At 38.2% G+C, this 23,171-nt stretch overlaps 2 protein-coding genes across 4 annotated transcripts in view; both read right to left on the reverse strand.

Annotated features, from left to right (window-relative positions):
• LOC124155528 (sushi, von Willebrand factor type A, EGF and pentraxin domain-containing protein 1-like) overlaps positions 1-12,142 on the reverse strand; it is a 64,106-nt gene extending 51,964 nt beyond the window's left edge. For both annotated transcript variants that reach the window (XM_046529428.1, XM_046529427.1), the window contains exons 1-3: positions 11,541-12,142; positions 8,194-8,419; positions 1,081-1,426 (exon numbers count right to left, since the gene is read on the reverse strand). In XM_046529428.1, coding sequence (XP_046385384.1) covers positions 1,081-1,426; positions 8,194-8,419; positions 11,541-11,878 — 910 coding nt within the window. In that variant the 5' untranslated portion in view covers positions 11,879-12,142. The remainder of the gene's footprint in view (positions 1-1,080; positions 1,427-8,193; positions 8,420-11,540) is intronic.
• Positions 12,143-13,427: 1,285 nt separating this feature from the next.
• LOC124155534 (TNF receptor-associated factor 6-like) lies at positions 13,428-21,496 on the reverse strand. 2 transcript variants are annotated; one of them, XM_046529440.1, is made up of 3 exons: positions 20,885-21,496; positions 20,287-20,649; positions 13,428-14,543 (listed from the first exon to the last, which is right to left on the reverse strand). In XM_046529440.1, exons 2-3 carry the CDS (start codon positions 20,303-20,305, stop codon positions 13,669-13,671), a joined length of 894 nt encoding a protein of 297 aa, XP_046385396.1. In that variant the 5' UTR covers positions 20,306-20,649; positions 20,885-21,496; the 3' UTR covers positions 13,428-13,668. The 2 variants fall into 2 exon arrangements, with proteins under 2 accessions (XP_046385396.1, XP_046385395.1); XM_046529439.1 differs by lacking the exons at positions 20,287-20,649; positions 20,885-21,496 and adding an exon at positions 16,140-17,085.
• Positions 21,497-23,171: the final 1,675 nt, after the last annotated feature.

A 23,171-nucleotide genomic window follows, 5' to 3' on the forward strand; every position in this document is an offset into this window, starting at 1 on the left:
AAATACAGTCTACACAGACATTTCTAGCATTCATTGTCGGAATTGGACTTTCTTCAACAATTTTTTAATTGAGTTATGAAAATTTAATAAAAATTTGTGGAAAAGCACAAAGAAAATAGGATGAAAAATGAGTATAATATGTAATTCTTTTTCACCTTTATATCTTAATTCGAAATGGCCAATTTTTCTCCAAATCTTATAATTATTTACATTATTAATCAATCTTCTAATTATGGAACATGGTAGAGGAGGGCAGATCTGGAATATTGTGATTAGTGTCTCAGCTCCTAATTAGAACTGAAAGTCATGTGCCCCTCCCCAACTACCCTGCCTCCACAGCATTTAAAACCCAACTTCTTTCTTCCCAACTCTACCCCCTCTAAGTTTGAGTGGCTATAAATTTGATATCTTCTATAACCAATGTGCTGTTATGTATGACAGATATGGCTGATAATAAAAGCTGTACAACTGCCGCAGTAGAATCTATGGCTGATTTCCATGTACTTATTTAGCAATTTACTGGGATAGCCTTAATCAAGTTTAATCAAGCATTTCATTCCAGCCATCTGAGTGACACCTAATCCAAAAAAACCTATTCAATAGTCAACACCTCACTCATCCCCTCAGTGGCTCAATGGTAATGTTGGTTTGGATAGGTGAGGGTAGAGCTCATTCTGCACTAGGCTACAGTCATATGAATTTTTACTCATTTTGAGAGGGAAGGCCAGTTCCTGTTGTTGATGCACCTATCTTTACGAAAATTTATTATCTGTTTGGTATTCAAAGGCCTCTCCCAGGATTTGAAACAAAGACCGATCAATCAGCAATCAAGCGCTCTACCCACTAGGCTACCATGTTCCCACCCCATCTTAATGCCATTCATAATAGGAACAATTATCTGATATCAAATGCATAAACCAGCACAGGGAAAAAGTAAAAATTTCCACAATGAAAATAGATACTAACCACTACATGGCAGTATATTTATCGGTTCTCCCCATTATTTTCAGATAATATCAATGTTCCCAAATAAAGAATACAATTTCCAATGAAAAACGCCCTACTTCCTTCATTCCTGACCTTGGTGAAACGCTCTTCTGCCCAGGGCTTCAAACTCTCTGAAGCTTCCAACGATAAAAGTATGTTCTCTATCTGTAGCCATGGCTAAGAGCTCTTCTGTGTTTCCATTTTTTATGCCAAATGTAAATATTTCCACATTTGACTGGCTACTTCTATCGCTTTTTCTGCCACCACTTCCTTCTTCTTTGTTATCATCTCCACCTTCCAGGTTTCTCCGTGACCCTCTGGTTGATCTTGTTGCCTTCAATCTTTGGGCCACAGGCCTTGGATCACCACCATTTGAATAACCATCAGTGATCAAAAATACAGCTCTTCTTACTCCTCGGCGAGCATGGCGAAGAATTGCCTGAAAAAAAAAATTGGAAAGTGATTCACACTTAGAATAAAGGTCAAAAATAATTTCAGTACATCGGCTCCAACTTCACAACTCAACAACTTATAGGCTTCACAACTTATAAAATTTAATTGTGCATGATGGTTCTATTATGTATTTAGTGAATTTGTTCCTTGAAAATGCCCTGAAATTTAATAAACCCCTAAAATGACCTTTTCGAATAACCCTTTCCAAAAGCAAAGGCATATTTGTAAAATATTATGAAGCACATTTTGGGGCCAGATAAAGACTTATGGTTGTTATGTAACTACTTCTAATTCATTATTGCATGGCATATAGATATAGTCACAAGTATGCAGCTTTTATCCATGCTAGTTGGTTTTTTTTAGAGAGATGATAAAAACTTGTGCAAAAATTGAGGTACTAATTTTGTTGAGAAATTCAAGCCTAAAATTAGCGAACATATCTCAAACTCTTTTTTAATGATAATGTTTAACCCCAGACGGCACAGGAAGTTTTCGTACCTGAATACGAGGGTGGACCATCAAGATACAAAAATCGCGCTTAGGAAGTTACTAAAAAGGTTTTGTTTCTTTATTTCCTTTAATGACGAAAAAAGATGCAAGAGGACTGGCAAATTCATATGCATCGATAAAATTGTATCTCATCGATAAAACTGTATTCGGTCTGGGACTATTTTCTTTCGCGGGTGGTGCCATCGTGCCATATCCTCCTAGAAAGATCACATGCCTTCACAAGCTGGCACAAGCCGTTGGAGATCGCATCGTTTACGTCACGTCTCACCACATTTCAGGGATTTTTGTGGTTAAGTTTGTGAAAAATAGAGTGTCTGGTAATGGTGAAGTTTCCCTTATTCTTTAATTTCATTCACTGGGCTTCAGAAACGTGTTTGTGAGATATTTTTGTTAAAAATGCCTTTCGTGTGTGTATTGTCGGGATGTAATGGAAACTCCGGGACATGGTTCAAGTTTTTAGCTTTCCAAAAGATCCTGAGTTGAAGAAGAAGTGCATTTGGGCGATAAGAAGAAAACATTTCACCCCTACGAAAAACTGTGAGGTATGTACTCTTTCTCGCTGTAATTATTTGGATGTAATTTTAAGTTAGAAGTGGCTTCGGGATGTTGATGCATCAACATCCCGAACTATTCAGTACTGAAGTACTATAGTACTATTCAGTACTAAAAATGGTGATTCAAAATATTGTAACAGCAATTCTTTTGAAAATTTTTGCATTTTAGTTGTCTTTTTTGTATTAGTTCATTCGGTAAACGTGTGGTTAAAGGAGAAACTAGGAATAAGCTGCCAAGTTTATAGGATCGAATATTGTTTCTTAGCTTGCCCTATGGTGTATTACACGTCGGCTTTCATCATTTCAAATTATCTTATGCTATAGTTTAAAACAATAAAAATATCAGGCATACAAATATTTAATATATTTACGAGCCTAGTAATTTGATTTCTCATGCAGAAATACCAAAAATTGGAAATGATTTGACCTAACAAGTTACATGGTATTTTATTATTTATTAATTTTAGGTGTGTGAGCTTCACATCGCACCTTGTGATATCAGAAAATAATCTGTGGCCTTGGACGAGAAGACGAGGAGAAAATTCTTGCTGAATTGAAGGTGCCCAGATTGGAGGAAGGTACCATTGCTTCACTGTTACCTGTCGCCAAGAAGACAGACATTGTGGCAGAAGTGACATATTTGTGGATGTGGATTTGATTTGTGCAAGTTGATGCTGTGATAGTGGACGTTCATCGGAGAAAGTATTGAAGATAGTTTTTATGTATCGACCAGTCCTCTTTTAAATAATTTTCTATTCGAAAGAGAATAAGAGTAATTGTTTCGCTAAATTAGATGTGGGATAGAAGAGAAAATTGGAAATATTATTGTGGTTGACAATAGAAAATACATAATATATGTATTGTATTTCTGTGGGTTTTTTCTTTCCTGCCTCTTTAAAATTTCTTGTGGTGGTGACTTCATGCAAAGTAAGTATAAAATCGGAGGTGTGATCTAAGAGATACCATGTTTTATTTTACAAGTGTTTATGCTGGTGATTTGGCAGGACTTTCATATTTTTAATAGGTTGATACATTTACTGCAGTGACCTAGAGACTTTTACTCATCCCAAATAATTTTTCAAATACTTTAGCGCCTGATATGGGTAAGTTTTAGTAGCTGAGACTGAACTATATGTTAATTTTTGCTTGCATTTTGATGAATTCGATAATACTAATAGCAGATGTGTCAGCAATCCTGTTTCATCGGCAATTTTTATTTAAAAATTTTATTTCGTCAGGCTTTAGGGTAAGCTTTTTAATGCTCGTGGGCTATGTGATGTCTTATTTAGTGTCAAAATTAATAAGAATTTACTCTTATTAACATCTCAAGGTTTCCAAGTAAGTACGAGCCACTTAAGGATGCTGGGGATGCGTGAATTAGCCTTGAGAATCTCATTTTTCGCAGTTATTTAAGTGGCCGAATAAGTTTTGTAAGTTCTCAATAGGTAAAAAATACTGTATCATGAATTCTAAATACCATGATATAGTATTATTTACCTGTTGAGAACTTACAATTCATAATGATTCGTATTAAGGTTCTCGCTACAGTCGGTAGCCTGAGTGCTGTGTTCCTGCGCGCTTCGTATCCTATCGTACGTACTTCATAGCGGACATTCACATGCTTCGTACACGCTTCGTCAACAGGCCGCGAATGGAAATTATCCATTGACGAAAAGCGACGGAGCGGCACAGTATCCCCGTAGTCAATGGGTACTATGTACATACGAATTAGATACGGAGGGTTCTGTGCCGTCTGGGACATTATTTGTTTTGAAATTTGTTTTCATCACATAAATCAGCTGACCAATTAAAACTGTTAATAACCATGGTGGTTGTACCTACAGTCCCAGGCAAAAATATGAGCCACTTGGGGTTGGACTGCGGTGCCACTCTCGAAAGCTCTGCTGTTAGCCCTTATTTCACAAACCTGCACCCCCACCCCTTGCCCTCAGAGGGCTCATTCATGACAGTCTCACCTCAAACTGGAGGTAATCACAAGGAAAGGACTTGCTGGGGGCATAGGCAATCACCAAGGGTAAATGTTTAAAATTTATCTAAGTGAAGAGGACTTGACGGAGAGCACATGAGCAAAATTGGGAAACATAAGTATGTACTTTTTATCCAGAAACCATCTCAAAAGACTCACTGTCATTTTTGCATTCATCAATGAGCATGATATCAATAATTAACTTTCATACATAGAGATATATTTATGAGTCTTATATGTTGGGAAGATTGTCGATGAAAACTGTCTTTGTAATAAGAAAACCTCTTAATATTATAAGATTCAGGTTTTATCACATTTTTTAATATAAAAATTTAATCCCACCCATGAAATTCATATACCTTCCCTGGTAATTGGCTCTGAAGTGGGGGTAAGATCACAGAAATCTAACTACCTCCAATATAATTTCTACTTTTTAGAATATGCAACATTACAGCTAATCATGGCTTTTCACATTATTCTCTTTGAATATTGATTACTCTAGTTTTTTGATCGATGTTCAATAGTTAATATTTGCGATTTCACACATTTTGAGAGCTAACAAAACTTTGGCAACTGAATCTGACACATGAAAGGAAGTAAAGCCGGCATATCACATTGCTCTCATGCTTTGGGCAAATCTCTCCTTAACAGCAAATTTTCTGGAGTAGTCATTTTTTGCCCAGGTAGAATGCTGCAAGGTCCAACCATTGTGGGCCCAGAGTAGTCACTTCCTCTGAAGCACAACATTTAGGTTAAAATCTGTCTTTTACTACATAATTTCATTTCACATACGTTCATTTTTTCATGGGATTGTACATAACTTTTACATCATTGTGGGTAAGCATCATGGGCAATTTATGAAGCAATTTCATGGCAGTAGGAATTCTCCTTGGGTTCTCTTCAGGATCAGCTTTCCCTTAGCTGATGCTATGATGCTCAACTCGATTATTATAATTAAGGTATGATGAGAGGGCATCTTCATCCCTCACCAGCCCTGATAATGATGCCCCAGTTGAGCATCGAATTGTTGGCTATGGAAGACCCGACTGGGAGGAGAACCGATGGAGAATTCCTGAATTTGTCAGGAAAGCCTATAATCCATTACGTGGTACTTAGAGTAAGATGACTTGAAATACTCATTTGAATCATATAAATAGCCATTGGTAAAGATGAAGAGCTGCAGATTAGTGCTAATTTCATCACCATACTATCCATTCATTGTTACCCAACAGAGAACCCAGAAAAATGCTGGCAGGACAAAATTTATGATTAAAATCACATTGACATTGGATATGTGAAAGTCTTTCACTAGCCTGATGGAATTGTTACTATCCTTTCCAAGTGTTTCTACCTCACCCAATGTCCTATCATTTTCACAGGACAATACAACATTTTGCATGTGGAGGTTATGGTGGATAAAAGTGATGAATCTGTTTGTCATGCTTTTTTTATTTCACTCAACAAAGATACACCCTCATGAATGCTTTGAGGTTTGTTTCATACCTATGTTCATGCCTAGCAACTCTTGCCAAGGCAAATCAGGGAAGCAATTGAAATTCACAAAACACAAAATATTAACAGGGACAATGGCTACCCAATCAGCAACGTGTGGAAGAGAGTACTGACCAATTAGCGCACAGGGGGAGATCGGCCAGTGCTATATAAGACGGCAAAAAATCAAAACTTCTCAACTTTGAACTGAAGACGAAAGCAGGATGGCTTTCGAAACTGTTGTCAACCATAAATGACAGATGCAGCTGGAGAACCCGAAAATTAGCAGTCATCGAGATTCAGGCGTTATATGGTGGAAGTTTGATATATTTAAATATAAGATGATAGCACTTTTCCTCAATTTTTTTTGTACGCAATGCGTTTTGGCTCACAGAGCCATCATCTGATACAAGACACTGTCTTATATATAACCATCACCTTTATACCTTTGAGAAAGGGGTGGGGGAGGATTTCACATGTTTGAAGAAGGGGTGGGAAACCGAGGGGTGAGCTATATGTAAGACCATGTACCAGATAATGGCTCTGTGAGCCAAAACACAGCGTACGCATTAAAATATTGCGGAAAATTGCTATGCACTATCTTTTATTTAAACACATATAAATACTCCTTTCAATGTTCATCAATTACCAAGGAAAAATGGATGTATTATTATATTATAAAATATCCTTCATTGCTGTATTTATAAGATATTTACAAAAATTGGAAAGCTTATACCTATTTTCCCATAGATCGATGGCATTGACAAAATCAATGGAATTCAAATACAGTAGACTCTCGTTAATACGAACAGCTATATTACAAAGACCTCGTTATTACGAATAAAATCGTAGGTCCGGTCGAAATGGCCTATCCAATCTTTAGGAAAAGAGGCGTTATTAGTCCCGGTCCCGGCGGTTACATAATGAACTCTATTACGAATTTCCACGAATAAACAACAACATTAAGGTGGATATACGCTACGTTACGTTTTAATAATTGCGCCAAGTTCTCCTCGTGTACTGTACCAAAGGGCATCAATTATGGTTCTTTCTTCAGTATGAACGCACTATCATATAATAAGCTTCATTCCTGTGGAGTCATAGTGACCAATTCATTACCTCTCGTAAATTGGACGTACAGTTCGTCCTCTAACAAAACACATTCAATTTACGAACTTACAAGATACGAACATTAAAAAATGTCAAGTTTCGAATTTGGTACCTTTCGATTTGGTCGATGAACGCGGTGTGGCGTAGAGTAACTCGCACTTTGGGCATAATCTGAACAAAGAATCTTTTGATCCGTTCTGAAGTTAGGAACTGTTCAGCGATTCGCCTGTTCTTCCTCACCGCATAGAGCGATTTTTTAGGCTCCGGCTGCTTCGCTCGCCCAGCTAGATTAGTTCATCACTATCGTGAGTTAACGCAAACTTGTGATGCAGTGTTGTGTTCTGCAGGATAGCAGCACTCCTCGATGCCTTTAATACAGTCCAGCCGGCGAGAGTTGCCCGATGACAGCACAAAAGGAGAGGCGGAAAACCCTGCGCCAGCATGGTTTGCAGCCATCGCGGTCCCCCAAACGCACCTCACACCCGCGCCTATAGTCATACAAGGTTGCCACATGTATATGGAGCACCGAAATAAGCCTGAACCACAAAAACAAGCTCTTTCTTTGAATCACCAAAATAAGTGATTCTTCTTTGATTCGTACACGCTCGTCGTCCCTTCCGGCTCCTTTCTTCACAGAACCCTTTTGTTTACAAGTGACGTGGGCGTTTCCCTTTCTTACATGGTAATCTTCCACCCTACCTCGAACTAGACTCTTCTGCCTGTCATCGGACCACTCTCGGCGGCCGGACTATAGGTTTATCAACTTACGAACAAGGTCTTGTAACGCATCTAGTTCGTATATCGAGGACTTACAGTATTCGAGAAGATATTAACCCTCAATTACCTCGTACCGCCTTCTTCTATTGAGAAACTGAAACGAATTTTCTCTCTTTTACATATTTGCGTGTAATTTAATCGCGTATATTACCCGCTCTATTTATTTTTGACGATTCCTAAAAGAAACGTTCATACGAACTTCGTTATTACGAACATCCGGTTTTCGGTCCCGCAAACTTCGTAATAACGAGAATCTACTGTAAATATTCAAATTATCTGGGGAATATTCAAACCATTTCTGTAAAATATAGGAAAATTACTCACCTCTGCTTCAAGCATTGCTCCAAGGGTATATGTACCTCCACCGGTATAGGTGATTCGAGGAAACTCTTCTTGCATTAGGCTGCATTTATGATTTCTCTGTCTCGACGATTGTGGGCTCAAATGATCAATATGGCGAATGACTCGGTTACGTGAAGAAAATGTCACAAGTGCAACACGAACAGCATTACTGCTAACTGTAAAATCTGATAATAGTTTCCTCACAAACCTGTTTGAAAGGTAATAACGTTTTGATCAAGCTAATTTTTAGGTAAATATGTACAATCCATTAAAAGTTAGGTTAATCACAATGCTACTCTTAATTCCAGGAAATCAGCAGAAATAAAATTAGTCCATTTTTTAGAACATACCACTTAAAACAGCGTCTGAGCAATGATGCTTTACTAAACCGAGACGAAAAATTTATTTGACTGTCCTAATCATGCAAGGAGTTAGCTTAAAAATTTTAACCATGCAAGAAATTTTTCCTATTAACAAATTCTTCAGTGATGATTCTTCACCACTGGATTCTCTATTTCAATCCAGGAGGGACTACACTTGTATTTTGATTTAAATCATTGAAGTCTCCACCACTATGAGATAGAGCTGGCTCATCTGATAATTGAACCTCTTATCCATTTACAGAGGGTATCCATAAGGGTAAAAGTCAAAATATTTTAATGTATTTATGAGTAGCTACTAAATTTTATTTTTGAAATAGTAAGGTAGATTTGTATAGATGGTAAAATAGAAGTTTCAGCAGATTCGGAGATAGAGTATTGGACAATATTTAACTAACAGGTAAAAAAATCTAAAAGTCAACAATACCAGAAGATGGCAAAAAACAATCGCTTTATGAAATATGATTTGATGCTTTCCCGGCGAATTATTTGGGTAAGCTGTTCTCGGGATTCCCACCAGGTTAATTCTTTCATAACGGACGTTTCGAGCTCCGTCTCGGCGCTCATCATCAGGGCTGAAACGTGCAGTTACAGTGCAGTTTCCCAGTTCTGGATACAACAAAAATGGCTCACCAAGCTTTACATATAGAGGGGGGTCCATCAAGCAGAAGAAATCATTTGTGTTAGAGTTTTCACACAAAAAAGTTTTTTGGAAGGAGACATAAACTTAAAAGCTTTGCTTGCGGCCTTTACTCAAAAAAATGTTTTTTCTTCAATGTTTTCGAAATTGGGGTGAGTTCTATCAGAGTGAATAGTAGATTTCCGAATTTGAATATATTTGGCCAAAAAAGTCATTGACACTTCCTGCCACTGTATTAAAATATCTCCCAAATATCTTTGAGCTGGTAAAATTATTAATCTACAATCCAAATAGAGTGCAACGATAAATCCTTTAAATTTCGGACAGTCTAATTATCCGCTTCTCAGTTATTATGAGAATTGCATTGGTTGGACTCAAGTAAATGATACAATTTTTTTGGCTTACTTTCTAATTAACAGCTGATGTGTATCTTTAAAAACTTGAAATCTTGAAAAACTTCATCCATGGCATCACATGCCACCAACTAATCACAAATTTTTAATAAATGGAGCGGGAATAGTAAAACATGTCATTATTTGTCTTGGGCAGATGCATTGGAAGCACGGCTCAAAGATATAAGAATATATTGTGAAAAATATACCAGAAAAGTGTCTACAATTTCTACAAACCATGACCTTTTCCATAGGCTTCTACTTACATTCTATCCATTTATTTCTTAATCTGCGGGGAGTCTACCATGAAGTAAAAGTTACCAGAGGACGTGAAAAATCTACTGACGATAGAAGAAAATATTTTGGAATATGAGGAGTCTTCATCCTCTGACTCAGAATAGGAGTTTAAGCCTTTGTTTTTGGGCAATTAGCAAAAAATATTTCTTTATTATATTATTATTACGCTTCAATTACTAAAATTTCAAGTTAACACCCAATAGCAATTTTTAATCATCATTTAGCCTTTGAAAAGCTATTTGATAGCTTTAACGTTGTTATAAATAGAAGAAATTCTATCTTCCTCTTAATATTTCTGCAAAAAAAAATTCGACGTGCCCCAGGCAACTATGCTTCCCGCAGAACTTTTTATCGGCCTCCTAAGCAATATTGTGGACTAAAGTATCCTAAATAAGTTTCATTGCATCTTTAAAGTACACAACATGCAAAAATTTTCATTAACACCTATAATTATGACTACAGCGATTTTTGGCCAGCTTTATTCGATTCCAGCCCACGATTGCGTCTATTGCTTCGCGCGCTGCGTCTATTACTCCGCTCCGCGCGGATCCGTTTATCGCTCCGCTCTACATTACTGGATGAACGGCGACAGGGCGTGGATTCAAATATTACCAGGCGCACCTGCAGATAGTACAGCGTATTGGTACAGAAGAACGGGTGTGCCAAACAGAATACCGATCGTGTTCGGCTTCTGTGAAGGCTTCATCATCTGCGATTGCCGCTGAGACCTCAATGCGTTGCAAACTGCCACATTTTTACTCGTGGTAACTAATATAGAAGGCCTCTTGTCGCATTAGTTTCCTGAGGGCCAGCTTTAGTTGGCTAAAGGGAAAGATAATTCAGTCTTAACCGCATGTTGGGTGCTTCCCATCTAATTAGTCATGTCGGATTACACGAGCAATCAGTCGTGGTAATGATCCTAAAAGTATTTCAACGGTCATTTAATTCGTTCTAATTGCCACGAAAGTCCAACTTCATAAAATGAACCTGAACGTGAAAAATTTAACAGAGCCACTCAATAAAAATCGTTTCAACAACACGGAACTCAATTTCATCTATTCTCAACTATTCATCAATCTCAACTATTCATCTGCATAAATTTTCACTGAAGACACATTATCAAATTATGTATTGAAATTAAGGCAGGTTCCCATCCCATCGTGCAGGTTCCCATCAATATAAGCGAGGATTCTCTTAAAAAATTTACTTCCTCGCGTCTATGTCAATTTAATATCGTAATATTCTCATAGATACCTTGGCGATTTCAATATAAAAATTTCTCTCCTTATCTAATACATGAACCATAACATGTTAGATGTAAAAGAAGTCGTTTATATCATTAAGACTGAAATAAATTTATACCAACTAAAAATACTGGAATTCTTCAATTAGTAATTTAATCCTTTTTAACACATTGTTCCCGCCATTAAAATAATGCAACAGAAATGATTTCACCCACAAATGTTCAGTTTTATAACATCCAATTATTACCACCAATTAGGATAACTTTATATTTTAACAACTGATACTGACATCGCGCAAGAAATGTAAGTCAAGGGGGTTACGAATCAAGATATCAAAAAAATCCAAAAAGTCGTCTTTAACTGAGTTACCGCATACCGGATTTCATTGAAGAAGTTTTCAGCTCCAACACTTGCAGAGGAATCAACTAGGAACACTAATTCCAGCCTTGGATCTTCACCTTCTTTAAGTTTCCTCAGTAACCTTCTCAGAGTCCCGCCAAGAACATCCGCCCTTGACTTCACGGGGATATTTTCCCGTGCAGTTGGATTTTTAACCAACTTCTCGTCCTGCAAAATACTCATAGACGGCTCAGTCACGTTCGTCGCTTTTAGCTGCTGCTCACTTTTCGGCATTGGGCTGCTGTAGCCACAGTGTAATAACACAGACAAAATAAACAACACGTGCAAAACTACGAATCCGCATCTTGATGTCATAACTACTCCCAAGAAATGGCACTGCAAATTGAGCGATTAGTACGTCGTTTGCTTAGTTTAAAACAAATACCGAAGGGATAAGAGTTTCACACATTTCAGCCGAAAAAAAAACTTCACACCGTTGTGAAAAATCGCAAAGCATCTGTCAATGATTAATTTAGAAAGACAATATATGAAAGAACATATACGAAGCCTAGCACTCTTAAGCAGTCTATAATTATAAATGCAGCAGTACACGCTAATGAGTAGGAGTTCAGACGATGACCCTCGCTGAGAGATAAAGAGCGTGAGTGGCGTTTCATTGTGACGACGGCGATGAAGCTGACCCGTGAACGAAGGTCGAGCTCAGTTTAGTAATTCAACCGCTCCGAGCGGACGCGCCTCTACTCTCACACCATACAATCCAGGGGTGCCATTATACTGTGACTGGCGGGCTAGCTTTCTCTCAGCTTTACCCAGGTACTCGCCGACAGAGGCACGTAGCCAGAAATTTGGTTCAGGGGCGAGGTTGTTTGAATGCGGGTTGCCCACACTAACAATTTTTTTTAATTTACACGCTTCGTAAAATCATTATGTCCCTTAAATAAGCTGTACATTTCATTTGCATTGACCTGAATTTACAGTCATAAACGGTTTTTACCAAAATGACCGTAGTAATTCGGACTTGGTCTCCATGGGCGTTTGTGCGTGGGCGAAATAAAGATATCATTTCGAAAAAAAATTAAATTCTAGGCCATTAAAAGTGGTAGTTGTTAATACTATTCGATTTCGAATCTGACACCCTGACCTGAGACCATAACTTTAAAGATTGCTACAGGACAGTCAAAACAAGGGAAACAGTTTTTTTGGGGAGGGAGGGATTGAGGGGATCTGAAGCGCTTCCCGACCACGTGCCGGCGCCAGAGGTGTGACTTAAGCGTGACTAGTTTGATATGAACGGTAAGTCACTCTGTGTGAAGGGAGCACGTGAATTGACGCAATGCCAAAGTAATAACCATTGCTTAAGCATTGCACGCCCTCCTATGGAGAAGTACATTTTGTTTAAAGGTCTTTGATGCGATTAGGGGATAAGACTGTACGGCCTGTATCAGAAGTAAGGTCAGATTGTCCGTTCAGAGCTTAGTTTAGATTGGCCTACAATGCAAACAGGCGTCAAAGACAGGTCTTTTCCTCTTTTCCTTTCAAAGCTATGTGTTCTACTGAGCCACCTTCATCGAAAGTACTACTGGAGGAAAGTACAACTTAAGGATTACATCGGTGCATAACACGGACAACGCATGCATATTACACAGAGTACTTATACTTTTCACGCGAATATAGCATGCTATCTTAACGACAAATTTACCAAAAAATTACATGTAAATAAATTAGTTACTATTATGAGCAATTCTAGAGCAGTACATTTCTCTCCCATGGTTTATGTGGGTACATATTCTCCCCACGATTTTATTTATATGAAACAAATATATGATTAAAACGACGGGTACTTCTATAAAGGGTTCCAAAATGCCACCGTCCGTCTCAATAAGTATTGATGAGTGCATACAGATAGCGTGTTATGCATTTATTCTTACTTTATAATCACAAAATACTTCTCATCTACAAAATATTTTGATAAGTCCTCAGTGGTGCTGAGAGGAAGAAATAGTATTTAAGATGAATGTCAGCAGCATACACGAAATGTACTGTCCACCAGATAAGTTTAAATGAGGGATTTCGCCATTTCACGAGTGTCAAAATCAATGGGATATACCTGCGATTTAGTGTCATCACAGAGAGGATAATCCAGACTAGGTAAGGTACACAGTTAGTTTTATCACAATACTATCTTCATGTATGTAGTTTTTTGATTTTAGGACACCGTGCGGGAAACCAAGGCCGACGCACTCTGTACTGTCTCCTGCAACAGGTCTCCGCCACACGGAAGCACTGCACAACATCGCAGGGTTCCACAAGCGGGAGGACAAGTCCACTGGGGTCATAGTCGCGGATGGAAACGAAATTCTCTTCCTGCTACTGTTACTGGGCACCCTGACTTGATCCAATAGTTGTATCCTATGTTTCAAAGGGAAGGGCCACTGAAGATTAGCATCATTCACACCCAAAGTGATGCCTACGTGGACGTATAAATTCTCGTAGTTTTGTCTAGGGAAAACAAGTAGATACATTCTGTAACCACCGGCGTTAACATAAAAAGATGGCGATCGTAGAGACCTACGCGGATCCCAGCTATTTATCTTCACTGCGATCCCATGGATTCGCCAATAATACGTGAACACCTTCGACAGCTGAGATGCGGCATTTTTCAATGTCCCATCCGGGTAAGGCTCCAGGTGAACAGTGCCATTGTACTTCGCTATTTCCTCTTCCCGAGGTCCGATGGTCTCCGAAAGTGGTGGCAAATCTCCACCAACGCCAGCCTCTTTCTCGAGTTTAGGCAAAGTGTCCCGAACAGATTCATCACCTTCCAGCGGACACGGGTGACCAGCAGAAGACGTGGAGGAGTCGCAGGATCTCGCCTGCAGCTGGGAAGTCGAAGGACCATTGTGGAAAACATAATTTTGACTCGCAATTTTCGCTTCCAGATCAGCAAATTTGGTTTTGAGAACGCTCATAAGATCCGTTATCTGCGCTTCTAGAGCCTTGAATCTGTCTTCCATCTGCCCTGATAAGAAAATAATGGAATACGACGTTAAGAGAACATAATCTTTAATAATAAGCAATAATAACAAAATAATTAATGCATATAATAAATAGCTATGATGAAATTACATAAAATAAAAATATAATACTAATATTATTAAATATAATACTAATAATCTGTAATAATAAATTTAATGTATTTAAAGTGGACCATGCATGTATTTTAAGTCTCTACGGAGCACTCTAGAGAGAAGACGATGGATGGATGATAAAATGGAACAATTTATGTGCATAATAAATAAAAGATAGTTGAAAAGGAAAAATCTTTATCAGACTATAGTCCATCAGTCCCTCGTCATTCTATTGAGAAAATTAAGACTTCCAGGCAGGAATTGTTCTGATACAGTTCATTTTTTGCTCACTAATTTGTTATGCCTCAAAAATAAGCACCCAAGAAACATAAATCACAGATAAACATTGGCTTCATTAGGTGCTCCAGGTCTTATAGCCATACTCCCGTAAACTATGCCTTCAAACGTAAGAGTGAGTGAGGTATCCTGCAATATGATACTCATTTCACTCAGGTAAGTCGTCAGGGTTGCGGTTATCTAGGGGGCACGCACCCTCGCCGAAACGCGATTAATGGGCACCGGACATTACCCACTTTTAAGTCACGTTATGCTAACGAAAAATGAGGCAAAAAGCAGTTTAATTACTACGCGTTATACGCTGAATACAGATGAACACTTTCGTATCGACATGAGTGCTTTTTTTCTCGTAAATATTGAATTTACAGGATGTTGGAATTTATGTATAGCCGAAGGAATGTAACGGATGCGTTTAACGGGTCAATCCTCACTACTATTAAAACTAACCTTAAATTTTTAACACTGTATGAATGAACACTCAAAACTTCCGAGGCCTTCTCCACCTCCAAAAATCTCCTTTCTCCCCCCTCCACTCCATTTCGTCAGCCGTCTCCCCGACCTTCCTCAACATTCATTATCCATCCGTTCATCAAGTGAATTACCCACTAAAAAATATCCTCAGCTACAAAGCCTTGTTTCCTTGATTTCCCTCCTTTTTTTGACTATGAGAAGAGTATTATTCAATGAAATTGATAATGCACTCGAATATGAATGAATAATCTATGCACTCAAGCCGAATAATAAAGTTATCTGTAAAGTAACAAAGTATTTTTCTATTAAATATTAACAATAAAATACAACCGATGCCTGAAAGGTGTATTTTAAAATTAATTTTTCCGTTAAACCTAATAAATTAAACATTTTTAGATCCAGAAGTTACTGAACGCTAATAAAATAGGATGAGGAAGATTTTTTTGCACAAGCGAAAGAGGTGTGGCGCGCGATTGCCTTAGGCCTCATTCCTTTACACATCTTTGTTTGGGACGAAAATTTTTACTATTTGTTTCACTAAATAATATTTTGCAAAGAAAGTTTTTAGTAAGCCCATTAAGGTACTCGGAAACTAATTTAAAGGGGAGATTTTTATATTTTGATTCCGAAAAGGATGAAAAATATTTAAAAAATATTAACACTAATGAGGTGTCGATAAAAATTAATGCAAAGTAGTTACTAAAAAAATAATTACTTACTTGAATTGCACAATCCAGTAAGTACTCGGGTCGCCGTTGCTTGCGCAGTAGCCACTAACTCTTCCGTGGTTATTTGGCACGTAGTGTGGTGAGTTTCCAATACTTGACCTGCGCTTTCGTTCGCCACTAAGTTGACGCCCACGGGAAGCACAGGTTTTACTTCAACTTTCGGTGACTTAGATTCCGTAGCTGGGACTTTCCAACAATTCCCGCAGCAGGTGGCAATTGAAATGAGGAAAAGTCGAAAGAGAGTTGCCCGAAATGTGAAGGGATGCATTTTGAAACCACCCCGACAGTGAGGTCAACCTTCACTTACTTTCTGGATGATCCCCACCGGAATGGATGTCCTAAAGGTTAGTGCACCCCCGTACACGAAAAACACCGTAGTCTCCCCGCACACGCCTAGACTTCCAGCCCCCCTCGTCGGTATTGCTTCCGATAGGGAACCGAGCCAAAACTAAAAGTAGACCATTGGAAACAAGGGCGGATGGATGCTTGCGGAAGTGAATAGGCCGGCGTAGTACATTAACGGCTGCAGAGAAAGGAAGAGTGGCCGGAAAGTAAGCAAGGGGGGTCCCAGACCGAAAGCCATGAATGAAGTCGTGCACAAGGTAGACGAACTCGCTAAATGCCGTTCTCGTTAATTCAAACTCACGCCATTTACCCGACAAAAAAATTGTTAAAAAGGACAAGAAGTGCTGGATTGACCGAGAGGAAATATGCCGTTCTCCATGAGCTCCTATAGGTTTTGGAGACTCTAAAGGAGCATCTCGAGAGTTTCACCGCTGTCATCTCTTGAGATTTCCAGCCTCTCTCAGCTCTTCTCCAAGGGACCCCATTGCTCGAACCGCCGACAGGCCGCCATGCGTGTTAATCTTGCACCGTAGACAAGTTATCTTCTGTTCATTAACGATCATTAACAGAAAAAAAGTACGATGTCACAGAAAAATGTTACAACTTTACAATCACGGAGAGCTTTATAAAAAAATATAATGACCGTGGGATCATTTCAACTTTGTATGATATCAAATAGTTTATAATATTCAGTGACCATTCAAAATCAAATATGGAAAAAAAATTCACGCATCACCCGTACCATAATATTTCTAACTTGAATTGAAATTTTGGCACGATTCCGCAACAGGAAACCACAAAATCAAGATAAGCACAAGCTCAAAAAATATCAAAAATAGCTTCCCCAAACTTTAAACATTCATTTCATGGCGACACAATCTCCTTTAACATATCGAACCACAATTCCAGGAGTATTTGAATATCGGGTGATTATGTTATTTCAGCCTCGTTTTCGCGAAGGTATACTCCCGAAATCCTTTAAACAAATCGTACGCTGTGTTTAGATTCTCCAGGAAATAGACCGCAAAACTTTACATGCATACTTAGTGGTTAAAAATCCACTCAGGTGGTTCTAAACCCACGATCGCAGGATTAACAGGAGAAGGATTTACCCCGCCACGACCGGGATCAGCAACAATAGGGTAGTTTCCTTCATCAAAGAAAACGAAAGGCATTGATTGCGATTCCTTACCCACCATTAGTGTATTCATAATACACAAATTATTTGGTTTTTGAAATACCGGTTTAGACGAATGGCAAGGGTCAAATTTTTTCCTCATTTGAAAAAGGCCAGATTGGCGCCCATGCGATTCCACTCCGCATGACGTCACAGGGACCTAGTTTCTACACGAGAGGATAGGAGTTATACATCGTCTGAGGTTACCAATGCATGCATGAGGCACAGAGCTCAGGGAAACATGTCTTAATAATCACCTATTAAAACTGGCTAAGTTCGGAAAGTTTTCTTCGTTTGATAAGGTATTAATAAACCTTTTTTAAGCCAAGCGCTACCATTCAGCAAGGTACTATGCTATCCGCTAGCATCCTGCGACGTATCAGCGCTAAGCCTAGCCTCAAGGTCACCTCACCGGGCGGGAGGGGGAACCAGAAATACGACGTACGGAGATATTTCCCGGCATTCATACTTAAGCGTCGCGTTTTCGCGCGCTTGAAATTTTTCACTTTTAATTTTATCGCGAAAAATAGATGTTGTCATTTAAAAATCTAAAAGCGTGAAATACGTACTCCAGGAGTAATAATCTTTCGATTAAAGCAATAAAAAATAATAGGAAACCACCCTATTGTATCACGAGTAATACGATCCCGCTTAATCCTATTTTGCTTAATGCCAGAGCAAATTTAGGGTCCATAGAACCAAAAACATGATGACGATAAGTAAACGACCTTTTTCATCATACGACCTGGTTTTCCCCCATTTTGGAATTTACGGTTTATCTGGATCATTTTCCTGTCCGGCAACTATAGCGCACCCTCCGTCGCACAGTGCTACAAAAGTAACTTCAAAGGATAGCTCTAAACGTTCCCATTACACAGGTATCCCTCACTTAACACTATAAATATGTTCCTGAAAAGTGCCGTGTGAAACAAATTCCGAGTTGAGGTAGAGATGTATTTGAGGCAGTGCAATATACACTTTGTGCGCCATATGCGGACATTTCTGGGAGCTCTTTCACATCCATCGGCATCAACACAGTTGATATGGCGCAGTGATTGAGAATCTTAGTTATTATTACCTTCTGTATAGCAAATTACTTCTTGAATATTTTGAACAATGGTCTTCTTTGCTTTTCCCATGCTTATAAAGAGGCGAAAAGAGGGTTTTGGCAAGTTCCTTGATTAAGATAGAGCAGGAAGATTGCTAGAACAAAAAGAGAGCAATCGAGGAATCCAGTCGTGTCATAGCGAAAACTGTGAAAAGTAAATTTGTGTTAAGCAAGGGGTACCTGTATAAATATTAGTGAAAAAGTTCATCTGAATGTTCTGCATCTGGGCATATAGGTTTTGTGATCTTTAGAGCTCGGAGTCCTAGTGGGTAGAGTGATTGGTGGCTTAACTAAGAGAATTTTGTAGAACAAAAATCATTTTCCTCGACCGGGATTCATATCTGGATCCTTCTTATGCATTCCAGGGGTTCTATCACATGAGTCATCTTCTTTCTCTGTGGGGTATTGTAAGTTTAAGAGGACACGATGGTTTATGGTGCCAGGCATACAATTCCACAGGCCAGCACATTTGTGTGAATAGTGCCGTAGTACCAAGGCAAAAGCCAGAACTTAGGACACATAGGAACTAGGGACATTATTCAAGGAAATAATCATGGAATGACCAGTGGTATACCTTAATGAAGACAGAATAAGAGTATCTTAATATGGCCAAAATTAATAACTTGATAAGTACTGTGAAGAAGCTATACTCAATAAGCAAAGTTTAGGTTAAAATGAACAATGGAATATCTCAATATTTAAGAAGAAATATTATGTTATCTCAAGGTGTTTGAAGAAAAAGTATGCTATACCAGGCGCACAGCCAGGCATTAAGGTAAGGGGGGGGAGGGTTTTAGGAGCAACCAATTCTGGGGGCATGGAATACTGGAGGTGTGGGTGCCCTCCCTGAGAAAATTTTTATGATAAACGGTTCAAAATTATGAGTTCTACGGATTTCTGAGGGATATTTCATTAATACTTGCACTATTATATAAGTAATATTTATCCAATTAAGTAAAATGGAAATAATTTAAAATTTCTTTGAGTTCTGGGGGGGTTTCATCCCCCAAAACCCCCCTCGCTGCGCCACTGTGCTATACAAGCTTTGCTGAAAAATGAGGAGGAATTAGATTAGAGTATATACATATAAATGAATAGCAAGGATCACTCAGTTAATGAGGCATACTACACAATAGGCAATGGAAGTTATGGTGACATAAGTCGCAGGACAAAAGATCCGGAGACAAACTTATAAATGCAGTGTGTTGCTATAATTGAACCACTATGATAGGTGTACAAACAGCTAAATAAAAATTGGTCAGGAGAGATTTGCTATGAAAGCAGAAAGTGAATTATCATCAATTGAGATGGCATGGTATAATCCTCAAAAACAAAATTCTGGTGTTTGTGTTACACAATGAAATCCAAATAAATTTCAAATACAGCCTAAATAGTGTGCACTGCATTTCAATGAAGAGACCAGGTAATTTTACAAAGCAATTACAGGTAGCAGGCATACATAAATAGCTAAGAAGTAGGATGAAATAATTATCAATATACATACTTACTTAGGCTATAATGAAACATCTTCCTTATCCTTGTTCTGACTCTGGATCAACCAAACCAGTACTTGTTCCACAGTGGGGGTTGAAAAAGTCAAAAGTCCTTAAACTACAAAAATGGGGAGAACAAATATGACGGAGAAATCTCGATAGTCTTTGGAAGAGACCAAATGAGAGGTGAAGAAACTGAACATTTGTGTGCCCTTGCTGCTTTCTGCCACTGTCTGAAGGATAGGAGTCCCCACAATTTCGCCCCTCCCTTCTCTTTCTGCATGAAGGTCTCTTGCTCTTTGTAGTCAACTTTTATGGACCAATAACCAATTCTAATAAACCCAAATTAGGAGACTCCACCATTTCTTTGATAGTCACCTGGTCGACAGAAAAAATTCCCAATTAACATGAAAGTATTGATTTGATAATTGCAAATAGATATTTATGATAAGAATGAAAAAACTGCAGATACAAAATAATATTCGAGGTCTTATTGGAGTTGAGCCAAAATTTCAACTACGATTCATTAATATGTATCTAAATCACTGACAGTGATAATATGAATAATGAATGTTAATGAAAATAAAATTTTGCCAGTGGAGGTCCAACTCACCCAAATGATCATATTGAATTTCGATGAAGGATTTGGTGCTTTCCTGGCGAATCTTGCTGATGAAGTCTTCTCGGGAAATCAGCCAGGTCAGGATAAACATTGCTGCCAAAGATTTGACGACCTTCTCTGCCATCATCATCAGGGCCAATGATGGGTCTGGTTTGGTGCTGGGCTTATATACACAGTTGGGGCGGTCAAGTCTTCTATGATTGGTCCATTTTTTGTGTCCTTCATCCTCTCAGCTTACTCATTCGTTGAATGATGGGATTCCATGATTTTCTCAGGTTGAAACCCATGTCTTTATTCATTGCGTTATTTGCGAGTCTTATTCCAATTGCCTCCTTTGTAAATCAATCCCAATATCCCTTTGATTTGCAAAGGATTTTGGTTCCATTGAACTGTATGGAATGGTCGTATTTAATACAGTGGTTGGCTATGGTATCTCAGTCTAATGCAGCGTTTGTGTTCCAATATCCTGGTCTCAATTGTTCTTCCCATTTCCCTGATATAGCTATCTCCGCATTCACAGGGTATGTGATAGATGCCAGAGGTCTCGAGTCTACTTTTGTCCTTAATCTTCACAAGTTAGCTCCATAGTTTTTCTGGTGGCTTGTGAATCTAAAAATGTAAAATATTCAATTTTCATAATAAGTAGTTCAAAGGCAAGGAAAACACTAGAGACTTTGAGTGGGACTTGCATGTTCATTATTCTCATGACTAAAATGGGTGACTAAAACACATTTTCTCTGAATCTTGTCAACTTTTTACTCTTTCCCTACCAAAATTTAATTGTATCAACATGTTACCTTACCAAACCTACCCTAAACTGGTCGATGGTTTTTAAACTCCTATCACATAAGTTGCACAAAACCAGTCAAATTTACTTGCTATTGTAAAGATTATCTTCTATGCATCTCTACAGATATCTGTTTCCCCTTGAAGTGATTTACATTTGCTTAGTCAGGAACTCTTCTTATTCTTTGCCCCTTAGAGATGAGGCAAAGCTCCACAGTATCTGACTTCATAACTAAAAGGGCAAGAGGTCCAAACAAGACAAAGCAGCACCCCATATTTTCCAAACGTGGATAGATGACGATTGTCTCTCTAGCTATTGCCAGTAATATTATCCAGTCAGCTATCACACAGGAAAAGAATTGAATTGATATCTGAAGTGAATCAAATGGCTCTAGCTTTTCAAGTGTCACTGATTGCAGTGTTAATAAAATGTTAAAGTCACCCATGAGTCAGGAAAAAAATGCAAGTGCTATCCAGTCTACAATCAGCTGAAAGATAACTGGAAAGTAATTATTTTTAAATTTAACTCAGCTAGTTCAAAGATGATGTTGTGTCAGTGATGCCATGTCATGATTATGCTTTTGGTGACACTGAATTTTTCCTGCTAAAATGTAGGGACGAGGTATTGCTTTCATAATTGTCTGGAGCACAAATAAGTGAGTATGCATAACATCTGAAAGGCTCAGTGGTGAGACTTGATAAAGTGTTGGTTTTGTGAGTTGAAAATAAGAGAACCTTTACTGAATACAGGTTTAAAATGTGTGCAAGTTATAACTTGGTTATATCATCATTTAAGGGACCACGCAATTATTGATGCCATTTCAGAGTGACACTATAAAAGGATTACTTTACTAAATAATCAATAACACAGGAGAAATAAAAAGTTATGATTTTTCAAGAAATACATACTTTAATGAGATTATTGGTGTAAGTAAAACTAAATTTATGAGTAATAGTGTCATTCTATTTAAATTTTATGTAAAAATAGTTATCAAAATGAAGTGTTTTACTTTTTTACGTTGTGACTTACAGTAAAATGTAAGTAACGGCATAATACAGTATGCTAATAAAATTAAAAACTTACAAGCACATTTAAATGAAGTCCTGCTGCTGAAAGAAATCTGTAATTTTCTTTTGGACAGTCCTTTCAAAAAGAAGAAGATATTCCTGGCCATTTTGTGGAGATGCTGAGTTGCTTCTAGTATGGTAACAGACGCATCCCTGACGCGGAAAAAACGATGTCTCTGCTGCTTGGAAAGCTTCTTGTGTTGTCGAACAGACGACATTGCCTTCCTTGCATTCATCATCTTCTTCTTCTGAATTTTCTTCTGTTCCCATATTTTGCACACCTCATTTACAATATCTGCATCACTCAGCATTTGAAAAGTTTCTATCTGGTCATCCACTGATGCATAACCATCGAGATCATGTCCAAAATCATCTTGGTTAACACGAAACTGCTTAACCCATTATTCCTCAGACTGCACATAGG

Source organism: Ischnura elegans, chromosome 3 (genome assembly GCF_921293095.1).
Source record: "Ischnura elegans chromosome 3, ioIscEleg1.1, whole genome shotgun sequence".
NCBI classification, from domain to species: Eukaryota; Metazoa; Arthropoda; class Insecta; order Odonata; family Coenagrionidae; genus Ischnura; species Ischnura elegans.